At 49.7% G+C, this 12,030-nt stretch overlaps 1 protein-coding gene across 1 annotated transcript in view; it reads right to left on the reverse strand.

Annotated features, from left to right (window-relative positions):
- Positions 1-12,030, reverse strand: part of ALDH2 (aldehyde dehydrogenase 2 family member) — a 31,334-nt gene that overhangs the window by 10,210 nt on the left and 9,094 nt on the right. Inside the window, exons 2-9 of the mRNA XM_041728867.1 lie at positions 9,535-9,639; positions 8,175-8,315; positions 6,994-7,073; positions 4,688-4,799; positions 4,029-4,157; positions 3,475-3,588; positions 965-1,067; positions 184-368 (exon numbers count right to left, since the gene is read on the reverse strand). Of these exons, the coding sequence (XP_041584801.1) occupies positions 184-368; positions 965-1,067; positions 3,475-3,588; positions 4,029-4,157; positions 4,688-4,799; positions 6,994-7,073; positions 8,175-8,315; positions 9,535-9,639 (969 nt within the window). The remainder of the gene's footprint in view (positions 1-183; positions 369-964; positions 1,068-3,474; positions 3,589-4,028; positions 4,158-4,687; positions 4,800-6,993; positions 7,074-8,174; positions 8,316-9,534; positions 9,640-12,030) is intronic.

Below are 12,030 nucleotides of genomic sequence, written 5' to 3' on the forward strand. Positions count from 1 at the left end.
GGTGGTTATTACAGGGGAGAGAACTTTGGCTCAGAAAGGGCACATGGCTTCCCAGGGACACACAGCTGGTACATACAGAGCTGAGACTTAAAGCCAAGCCTGCCTGCCTCTGAGTCTGAGACCCTTTCTGTTTCTCCATGCTGACTCCAGACACCCAGACCCATCTGCAGCAGGTGACCTTACCTGCGGCCCCTGCTCAGTCTGGCTGTCAAAGGGGTTCCCAACTACACGCGACTTGGCCCTGGCAACACTCCGCTCCACAAACTCAGCATAAACATCTTCTTGCACAAAGGTCCGGGAGCCGGCACAGCAGCACTGGCCCTGGTTGAAGAACAGGGCAAAGTGGGCCTGCTCCACGGCCCAGTTCACTGGGGAGGCAGAAAGGCAGCAATGAGAAGAGGTGGAGGATGAGCCTGGCCCCAGTATCTGCCCACCCTCTTAACCTGTTTGTGGCACCAACAGCACTGGTGCCTCCTGGGTGCCAGGCAGTGCCAAACAAGACAGACCTGATCTCTCCCTTCTTGGGGTATGGACATCCAGCAGACAGACAGAGAGGAGGTCACAGCCCCCTGTGGTAACAGAGACCCGGGTGGCAGAGGACCCAGCCAGCCCATAGCAGTCAGAGAAGGACAAATCGGGGTGCCTCGGCAGGACCAAGAAAAGGGGTATGAGGGAAGAGGAGCAGCCTGGGCCAAGTCAAAGCATGCAGTACAGCTGGACAGCTAAGTAGCTCAGCCCAGCTGGGTGATGGGGAGCAAAGAGGAGAGACCGGGGACAGACAGGGTCACGCAGGCTGGAGGGCCCTGCTGCATACTCTGACCTTCATCCTGAGGCCAGGGTGGAGGGGAGGCGGGGTGGCGCAGACATGGAGTCCAGTGGTTGCCAAAGTTCGCCTAAGTGAACCACAGTATGGATAGCAGTACGGCTGCCTGTAACCCACACCTCCTCCCTGCAAAACACTTACTGTCTGCATCTGACATGATGATATTGGGGCTCTTTCCTCCCAGCTCCAGGGTCACTCTCTTGAGGTTACTGTTCCCTGCAGCAACCTGGATTAGGTGGCCAACCTGTGGGCATGCAGGAACACAGAAGAGCACTCAGTAGGAAGGAAAAAGAACTCTTTTATTTTTTTTATTTTTTAAACTAATTAATTATTTATTTATTCATGATAGACACAGAGAGTGAGAGAGAGAGAGAGAGGCAGAGACACAGGCAGAGGGAGAAGCAGGCTCCATGCGGAGAGCCCAACGCAGGACTCGATCCCAGGACCCCAGGATTGTGCCCTGGGCCAAAGGCAGGCGCCAAACTGCTGAGCCACCCAGGGATCCCCCAGACACTCTTTTAGACACAAGACAGAGGACCCCACAACACGAGGGAGCAGCTGGATTACAAGACTCCCTGGAGAATTTCACCAAATCTAGCTATTCACTTACCACTGCTGACCCCCGCCCCGAGCCTCTACGATGACAGTGACCATAACCACATGAGCCATGTAGCTTCTATGCTCTGAGTGCCACCTGCATACCAGACCCTGTGCCAAGTGCTTTGTGTTCATTTAGTTTGGTCCTTGCAATGACCTCAAAGATAGGCATGACTCTTCGCCTTGGTTTAGGAATGTGGGAGCTGCAGCTCAGAGTGGTCAAGTCACCTGCCCAAAGTCACACAGCTGGTGAACGTGGAGTCACAGTTCACACTTGGGCAGTGTGAGTCCGTCACCAGTTCAAACCACGATCCTGCCTACTTCCCACAGTGTTAAGTGTGGTCCCCAGCCCATGGCACACTCCATGAGGGCAAGGATGAGGTGTTCGTCGCCTCCTTATTCCCAGAGCCTGGCACAAAGCTGCCCTGAACCTATCTGAATGAACGTATCTGTCTCTGTCAGGAAACCACCCCTCTGTGAGATTCTCAGCATGACCTTGAGGCATTAACTTGGGCAACAGAAAAGCAAGGGAAGAGCTGGGACTGTGCTATCTTGGCTTCTGTTCTGCTGTCCCAGAGCTGCCATCGTTGAGCACAGACTGAATGATGGGCAGTATCTGTCTCTGGGGAAACGGTCTGAAGAGCACGTTCATTATGTTATTCAGTGTGCCTTCTCCGAAGTCAGGCGATGAGGCCTCCCAAGAATTCAAGGAGAGAGAGGCACCTGGGTGGCTCAGTCAGTTAAGCATCTACCTTCAGCTCAAGTCATGATCCCACAGTCCTGGGACTGAGCCCTGTATGGGGCTCCCTGCTCAGCGGGGAGTCTGCTTCTCCCTCTCCTTCTGCCCCTCCCCCTGATCTCTCTCTCAAATAAAATCTTAAAAAAAAAAAAAATAGAAAAAAAGGATTCAAGGAGAGGAAAAGGACACTCTTCAGGAGGAATTCTGTCCCTGCTTCAAAGGAGACGATGTGTTTGTTTTTTTTAATAACAAATTTATTTTTTATTGGTGTTCAATTTGCCAACATACAGAATAACACCCAGTGCTCATCCCGTCAAGTGCCCCCTCAGTGCCCGCCACCCAGTCACCCCCACCCCCCGCCCTCCTCCCCCTCCACCACCCCTAGTTCGTTTCCCAGAGTTAGGAGTGTTCCATGTTCTGTCTAAAGGAGACGATGTTAAAGGAATCCCCAGACATCTTATTTGTCCTTGTTTCTCCAGGGCCTGGCACAGAGCCGCATGATACTCCTCACTCACTCATTCATTCCCTTGCTGAGTACTTACTCTGAGCTAGAACTTTACTGATCATGTCATAAACTTCATCGCCCTCACTCCAATCCTGTGTGGTAGGTGCACTTATCCCCATAGTACAGAGGAGACAGGTGCTTCGGGAGGCTAAGTGACTTGCTCAAGGTCTCACAGCCAGTCAATGGCACTGAAACAGTAAGACTCTGGAGCATGTGATCTTCCCCACTACACCATATACACCATCTCCACCACCTAGATGTTGCCACCGTCATTTTATTTTTTAAACATAAGATTTTTTTTTTTTAAGATTTTATTTGTTTATTCATGACAGACACAGAGAAAGAGGCAGAGACACAGGCAGAGAGTGAAGCAGGCTCCACGCAGGGAGCCCAATGTGGGACTCGATCCCAGGACTCCAGGATCAGCCCTGGGCTGAAGGCAGATACTCAACCACTGAGCCACCCAGGCATCCCACCACCCTCATTTTAAAGACAACAAATGGAACCCCAAAGACATTCAGTGAATGACCCCATATCATAATGGCAAGGCTGGGCTCTAGATGGTCTCAGCCTCTTTATTCCACGTGGGATGCTGGCCCCCCACAACAGCAGCCAGAGTGTCAACCAACCCACAGAGGGCTCCACCCTGACAGTCACTGCTGGCACATGCAGGGCCTTGTACTCAGGCTACTGAGGCAGTCCTGGAGGGCCCTCCATGCAGTACCCAAAGACTAATCTTCAATGTTCTCTGAGAACAGTGGGAACTAGGGCCAAATGTGCCACAAGCTTGAGGTCCTGGTGATGCCTTACCTCGGTGGAGCCTGTGAAGGCCACTTTGTCCACATCCTCGTGGGAGGCGATGGCAGCCCCAGCTGTGGGGCCAAATCCAGGAATAATATTGACCACGCCAGGAGGAAAGCCAGCCTATGGGCAAACAGCCAGGGACACTAGGAGTCATTCTCCTGCTCCAAAGGCTTAGATAGAACACACACCCTTCCCAGAAAGGCTAAGCTGCCTGCCCAGGCCCCAGGTAAGCAGACACAAGTCTTATGGGACACAGCTCAGAAATTCCAAATGGTACAGCAGAGAACCTGGTGGGGTCCCTGTTGAGTGTTGTCCCTCCCCAGTGGCATTCACCTAGAGCAATTTTCATTCTTCAGAGGGGTCTGGCAGTGAAGCACAGTGTAGACAACAGGTAAGAGGGGCCACTTCAGCTGGCCTGTGATGAGGTATGGGGAGGTGTCAGTCCCTGGTCTATAAATACCTGCCCCACTTTGGAGCCCCCAAAACCTCTCCTAAGAACCCCCAAGGAGCAAGCATGTACAAGGGCATTCAGAGATCAAGACAGACACAAAGCCACACACCTCCTTAATCAGGTTGGCCACATAGAGGGCAGTGAGTGGAGTCTGCTCAGCTACCTTCATCACAATCACATTTCCAGTCGCCAGAGCTGGGCCCAGTTTCCAGGCTTGCATCAGGAGGGGGAAGTTCCACTGCAATAAACAACATGTGCTCCTAGAATCGAAGCTGAGAGCTGCATCAGCCAGGGGATGTGGCAGCCCAGGGAGGAGAAGCCTCACCGACTTCTCTGACCCCCTGGTGCTACCCTCACAACTCAGTTGTGAGTTTAAGACAGATGGACATGGCAGGTGGATGAGAACAAGAATGACTCATGCTCATTAGAGCTTTTCCCATAGTAGGCTCCATGCTATGTTGTTGCATTTTATCCACCACTGCCTTCCCCCCCTTCCCCACTGCCCTAAGAGTGCTGTGTTCCCTTCCGCTTTTCAGATAACGAAACCGAGTCTTACAGGGTTAAGTGATTCGCCCAAAGTCAGAGTTCACACACGACAGTACTGGTTGGCTTTGTTAAAGCCTGTGTTTTTAACCACCACCCAGGCCACCTTCCCACATCATTCCGCAGACCCTCCCAACCTTTGCAATCAGCCTGTCCGAGATCATCGCTGCATCTCAAGGCACTCCTGATAAACCTTCATTCGTTTATTATGAGGCTAATACTCACCGGAATGATCTGCCCGCACACCCCGACAGGTTCATGGCGGGTATAACTGAAAAAGTCCCCATCGATAGGAATGGTTTTCCCATGGTACTTATCAGCCCAGCCAGCATAGTAACTAAAAAAACAAAAAATACCAAAAAACAAAAATTAAGCTTAATCAATGACTTTCAGGGACCCCTGTAAACCCTGGCAGAAAGAGAAGACTCATACAGGCCCAATTAAGTTTTTCTGATCATTGCCCTTGCTCTTGGCTTATTCCAAGAAAGACTTTCTGGGTAACTGCTAGGATCACAGTAATCCACTCTGGTCAACTAACTCTAAGCCTCAGAATCACCTGGGATGCTTGGGAAAACACCATATTCAAGGTGCCTACTTCAAACCTACTCAATCCGGAGCTCCAAGGCTGATTCCCCAGGACTCGGTGTTTTTAATAAGCATTCAGATTAAACTGTGACTGTTGAACCAGTCCAGCACCACAAGACTAGCATTTGAGAACCACAGGTTGAATCTGGTAAGGAAGTGAAAACCTATCCAATGGCTAGCACTTCCTGTGTGCAGAGTCCTGAAGTCAGACTGAGGGAACAGCCACCAGAAACAAATCCTCACCTGGCCCAAGCCCTAGACACAGGGACACAGGTGACAGAAAAGCTCAGCACATGAGTGTGGGGGAGAAATGAGCAGCATGGGTTTCCAGTATGTAATGGTTAAATTTTCAGGGAAGTAGGAAAAACAAGAGAAGGGATAAGATGAAATGTGGAATAAAAGGAAGAGCTCTGAAATGACTGGGATGGCAACACAAGTCTGAACCCCAAGATGACCTGGCTTTGAACTCAGGGCTGTGAGCCTGGGGAGAAAAACAGCTAGGGAGTCACCAATCTAGCCAAGGGAAGGCACTGCCGGCTTCCTTCCTCCCCATCAGTATTACTTGTGTTTTGCAGGCCCCAGAATGGTTACTTAATCAGCACAAAGGCATATTCCTAAAACTCAGGAAGGCACAGGATGGAGCCTGAGCTTCACCAGGCTGCTCTCCTGGGGCATCCTCGCAGAGCAATCTAATCTTGGCATTACTGTCATTCGGGGCTGGAAAATTATTTGCTCTGTGGGCCATGCTGTGCACTGTAGGCTTTTTAGCAGCCTCTATGGCCTCAATGCACTAGATACCAGTAGCACTCCCCCTCCCCCGGCCCCCACTCGGGCTGTGACAATCGTAAGTGTCTCCAGACATTGTCAATTCTCACCCAGGAGACAGGACTACCCTGGTTGAGAACCCATTATGTTGTCCAACCCCCACTTTTCTGGTATTGCTTCTTCCCCTCCACCTCTGTCCACAGGGTCACAGGGGGAGCAGTCCAGTCATTATTTACACAATGATCTGTCCACCGGGACCATAGCTGGTCAGGCTTGAGGCCAACCAGTCAGGGTAGCATTTGGCCCCTGCTTCTGGCATTAAGACTTTGGCATTTGGCAGGAATTTGGCACTAGGACTAAGGGGTTGCAGTGTAGTCTTGTAGGATCATGCATACAGAAGCAAGCCTAGGCATGGGCAGCCAGGTTCTAGCAAACACAATGGCCCCAAAGGCGGCCAGGGAAAACTGAGAAGAATGAAGCAAGAGGGCTGAGATGAGCCACAGTATGGCTTGGTGGCCTCCTGGATTTAAGACCCCTGAGTCTCCGCAGTGCCTGAGTCAAGCTGAGTCTTTGTTACCTCCAACCAAAAGGACCCTAACAAAGCTCTTATTCCTCATCCTGTATTTCTTGGTCATTAAGACATTTGATTACACTAATCCAAAAGCTAGCAAGGAGGAGGAAATAATAAAGACTAAAGCAGAGGCAGATGAAAGGGAGAACAGGAAAACAACAGAGGAAATCAACAAAACCAAAAGGGGGTTCTTTGAAAACTCACCAACTTGACAAACCTTTCACTAGACTAAGACAAAAAGGCAGAAGACACAAACAGCTGAAATCAGAAGTGAAAAAAAGGAATCACCACGGACCACACAGAGATAAAAAGGCTTTTAAGCGACTATATGAACAATTATAGCCAACAAATTAGATAACCTACATGAAATGGACAAATTCCACCTAACAGAAAATTACTGAAACTGCCTCTAGAAAAAATGAGAAAACACATGGGTAAGTTGCTGTTTTGACACTGAGGGGTTTTCTCATAAGATAGTCTCATGGAACATGTTTCTCCCACTCCTGTAATCCTGTTACATTATTCTATTTCTGGCCCCCCCCCCCGCCCCCGCAACACCTGCTCCCATGTGGTGCAGCCAGAACAAGAAGCAGGAGGCCTGAGCCCATACCGGAGGCATCTGAGGACCATGTCCAGATCCACAAGGTAAGAGATGACATAGGGCTTGCCATTATCCAGGGTCTCCAAGGCCTGAGAAAAAGAGAACGGTCAGCACAGGCATAGGACTGAGTCAAAGCGATTGGTGACAACTGGTGCCCAAGCTCAGCACAGACCAAGAAGGGCTGATGGGCACTCTGTGCCACTGAATGCTGTGGCACTTCTGGCCCAACACCCCTCCCTCTCCAAAGGTGGAAGAATGAGGGGTGAGGAAAAGAATGGTGTACCAGCTTCACATGTGGTCATTTCATATGCACATGTTTTCTAGGTTTGGCTCTAAGCCAAATGCAGGTAAGAAGAGACAAACATGAGAGCTGAGAGAGCAAAGCGCCAGTGAATAATAACGTGAAGCATTTATTATCACAAGTATTAAGAGTGCTAGAAAGGAGAAGCCCAGATGCCCAGCCCAGTCTGAGAAACACCCTCCCTCTAGGCTAAAATCTGAAGGATATGTAGGAGGTAAGTAGGCAAAGGGGAAGGTACAAATGATGACCAAGGAAAGAGCACCCCAAGCAGAAGGATGTGCAAAGGCCCCAATGGCTCAAAGAAGCCTGGCAGTCAAGCCATTGAGGGAAGGGTGGTGAGCTGAGCTCTGTGTGTGAGGGCCACAGCCCGTCATTAGTTGGGAGACAGAGTCAGACCAGGCAGGGCCTTGTAGACCATGTGGAGGGAATAGGGCATTATCCTAAGGATATATAGGATGCCATAGAAAACTTGAGAGTGGAGCACCATGGTATAATTTGCCTTCTAGAAGGTTCACTCTGGCTGCTATTTGCAGATTGGATTGGGGAGTGGTGGGGAGAGGGCTTTGACTCCTGGTTTCTTCCGCCTGTGGCAGCCAGAGAGAAGGCCCACCACACACACAGGGGCTCTGAGGGAGGCGTCTATCCCTGGGGGTTTCAGGGAAGGCTCCCCATTGTGGCACCCCTCCCTGCCCCCCATCTCCTCCTTTCTTAGCCATCATAGGAGACAATAAGAGGCTCCTCTAATTGGAATAGCAGTGTACCCCAAGTGTCCAGCCTATGCCATTCTGATCTGTTACATGTCAGCCATGCAGCCCCTTCCTGGCTGTCTGTGGGATGCTCTGAGCCTATTCACCACATGGGATGAGAGAGGAGGGGGCTGAAAACTCACTGCCAGATAGGTCCGGTCTCGCTCAATCAGATCTGCCAGGCGGTTCAGTAAGCGGCCTCTGTCGGATGCGTCCATGCGGCGCCAGGGTGAACCTAGCTGGAAGGCAGCCCGGGCAGCCTTTACTGCCTTGTCCACATCTTCCTGGAAAACATCCACCAAGACAGCTGAGGCCTTCTCAGTGAGAACTGCCTCCAAATATCATTCACCCCACTGCCAAGCACACCCACAGGGCTTTAGTCAATACCGTGTGGCAACCTGCCCCAAACAGCCCTTCCCCACCATGAAGGGCTCTGCCTGACGAGCTTCAGACTCTCCTTTCCAGGAGTTATGAAGAGAATGAGGACCTGACAGTTTCTGTTCCTGTATTTTCACTTCAGAATTCCCCAAAGAATTTTAGAGGGAAACATTCAGGCATCATTGCTTAGAATTTGACCATTTTCCCCATCTTTGTAAGAAAGCAAGCCCAGAGAACCTAACCATTCCTTCTAAGATAACTGGCAGTCTCCACTAAACACAGGTTTAACCACCTTCCCTCTCCTCTAGGGAAGCAGTAAAATCATCACAGCTAGCATTTTTCATATTGGGAGATGTGTATCAGGTTTGGGAGCATGGTTTTCATTAATATTAAATATATTTACCATCAGACTACCTTATAAGCCAGAAAAGTACTGTATTCACATTTGCTTTTAGCAGAGGGAGCAGGGCTTTATACACGAATATAGAAAACTGTCTTAAAGCAGAGGTCAAGGACCATTCTTAAATTATTTCCAGTGCCTCTTCTTTTTAAAATTTTATTTATTTATTTTAGAGAGGGAGTGAGCATGAGTTGGGGCAGAGGGAGAAAGAGAGAACCCCAAGCAGACTGCCCAGTGAGTACAGAGCTCAGGGGACCCTGAGATCATGACCTGAACCGAAACCAAGAGTGAGACGTTCAACCGACAGAGCCACCTGGACGTCCTGCAAGTATGTACAATTCCAGTAGAACACACTACCAACACCAGGCTAGATCTCAGGAGACCAAATTCACTATAGTCCACAAGATTCCTCTATCTAGGTGTGTACCTCCCTTCTCTGACCTTCCCCTTCTAGGACTAGAAACGATAGACTGGATTAGATGTCCCAAATTCTGTTGCAAGTCTACAATTCCACAGCTGTCTGAATGACTGAACCTGGGTATAATCTAGTACCTTTGCCTGAAGGAAGAGTTTCTGTTGATTCATTTACTCAAAAGATATTCATTGGCATTTTGAGTCATGAAAGTAATGCACACGGCAAAGTTTGAACCACATAAAAACATATAAAGTAAAAAATGAAACCATCCTTGCCTGTTCCCGCCCTAAGGGAGATCACCAGTTCTCACCTTATCTCCTTCAGCTACCTGACAGATGACTTCTCCAGTGGATGGATTGATGGTGGGGAACGTTTTCTTGCTGACAGCATCGTGCCACTCATTGTTTATGAAGATCTACAATGAGAAGGAAGAAAGCTCTTAGATCGGCTCTCAACCCAACAATGACAAACAGCAATATAAATTAAAAAATCAGATTGTGAATTAGCCTCAGAGGAATGTGGCATGAGGTTTAAAGCCCCAGCCCTGGAGACAACCAAGTTCGAATGCCCAGTCTGCCAAGCAACCTTGGGTAAGTCATTTGACCTTGTTCTTGTTGATCTGAGAAATGAAGAGAATGTACCTACCATATGCATTTATCCATATTGTTGTGTAAGATGTCAAAACTCAGTGGCTTAAATGATTCATTATTCTCTCACAATTGCATCCACTGATTGGGCTCAGCTGCACAGGGCTTGCCTGGGCTCACAGAGCAGAGATGCCCTGGATGGGCAAGAGAGCTTCTGCACCACATGTCTGCTTGGGCCTCCTGGCTGTATGGCAGACTCAGGCTAGTCAGCTTTCTCCTAGAACAGCTGGCTTCCCCAGAGAGTGTTCCAAGAGACTCAGGCAGAAGCTGAAAGGCTTCCTAAGATCCAGCTTCCGAAGTCACACGACCTCATTTCTTCCACTCATCAGTGTGAGTCACAGGCCCAGTCCAGATCGCAGGGGAGGGGGTGGGGGGAGCCTCCACTACTCCTTGGGAGGAGCAGTAAAAAATTTGCAACCATCTCTCCTCTGCCACACCACTGCACAGGGTTGTTGTGAGAAAGGGGTCAGATTATTCTTTTACCATTCAGTAAATATGGAGTGAACATCTGCGATAGGCCAGGCACTGTTCTAAGGCTGAAGACACTGTAGAAACTAAAGCCAGTAAGGACCTTTGTCTCTCATGGATCTGGTGTTCTGTTCTGGTGGATACAGACAGTAGAGAAGCAATCAAATACACAAGACAGATTGCAGTGGCAGGTACAAAGAAGGAAAACGGGATCCACAGAGACTACTAAAGTAAGGGAAGATAAAGAACTTTAGATAGGATGGTTGGGAGGGTCTCTCTGATAAGCAGATATTTCACTCAAGCCCTGACTGATGACAAGAAACCAAAAACAGGAAAAGTGGAAGGATTAACAGTTGAGGCAGCAACAAGAGCAAGTGCAAAGGCCCTGGGGTAGGAATAAGTCTAGTGCATTTGAGAAAAAAACAAAAGTGGCCAGAGTTACCCGCAAACCAAGGAGGAAGGGCTAGTAGATGGATGAGAGAGGAGGGTGAGTCCTGTGAAGGCCTCAGTTCAGCACCTGGCAGCAATCACTGCTGTTGCTGTTGTGAGGATAAACAGCAACCAGGTCTGGAGAGAGACTGTACACTGATTTAATTAGGCCAATGCCAGGGAGACGGAAGCCCCTTCATTCACTCAGAGAAAAGATCCTTATCCAAAGCTGCTTAATTAAATGCCAAAAATCACTCTCTCCTTCTAAGAGCCAAGCAATATTCTCAAGGGAGAATAGGGAACTCTCTCAGCAAGCTGTTCCCTTTCAGGCTGGGGAAGCTTGTCTGGGAGTGGCAGACACTTTGTCACCTCACCAGGGCTGAATAAAGGTCACAGTCAGGGTGAACAGCAATTCAAGGCCACTCTGCCTTCCTTCCTCAAGGGCTCTCCTTGACCCCAGCATCCCAGCATGGCCTGACTCTGGCTTAGGACCCTGGCAAGTCATCTCCAGTTACCCTGGGCCAGAATTCAGGACCATAAACACAACCAAGCCACTAAGCAAAATCTGGAGTTTGGCCAGCGCCAGAGATTTCAGAGCCAACAAGGCCCAGGGAGGGGCTCGCCTGGCTCCATGGTCAAGAGCAGGGTCCGGACGAGCACCCATATGAACTGGGGCTCTTTTGATCCTAGTTGCATCATATGGGCACTCCACCTCCCTGTGCTTTCGCTTCCTCACCTACGGAGTGGAAATCACTGCAGGACCCCTCATAAGGTGGTGTGTGAGGGCTCCAGGTAGGTGTATGCGCCAAGCTTTGGGGCAGCGGGGAGTAGGTGTACAATGCTGCGGTGGTGCCAGAGGGACTTGACAACCTGGGAAGGAGCTGATTAGGAAGAGGTCTACCAGGGGTCACTTTCTCAGGCTCAAATCTGGCATTTTGGCACAATTCCTGCCCATGATCAGAGCAGAATCCGAAGCTATACACACACCTACAGTCAAAGGCTCTTGGCATTAGCTAGAGTCTTTGGAAGTATGTTTGTGCGGGTTCACGTTAGTTGCCTGATAATTAATCTTGAGAGAAACAACACCTTTGTTGCTGAGAAGCAAGCAACCAACTGCTTAGTGGCAGAAAGAGCTCTGGCTTGAACCGAGTGGCTCTGTGTCGAGTCCTCCAAGCCCTGTGCACAAGCTCCCATGAGAACTGGCTTCCCCCTCCTGCCAATTTCCAAGGCCAGTGCTCTTCACCTGGTTCTCCTCCAGCTGC

Source organism: Vulpes lagopus, chromosome 14, assembly GCF_018345385.1.
Source record: "Vulpes lagopus strain Blue_001 chromosome 14, ASM1834538v1, whole genome shotgun sequence".
Classification (NCBI taxonomy): domain Eukaryota; kingdom Metazoa; phylum Chordata; class Mammalia; order Carnivora; family Canidae; genus Vulpes; species Vulpes lagopus.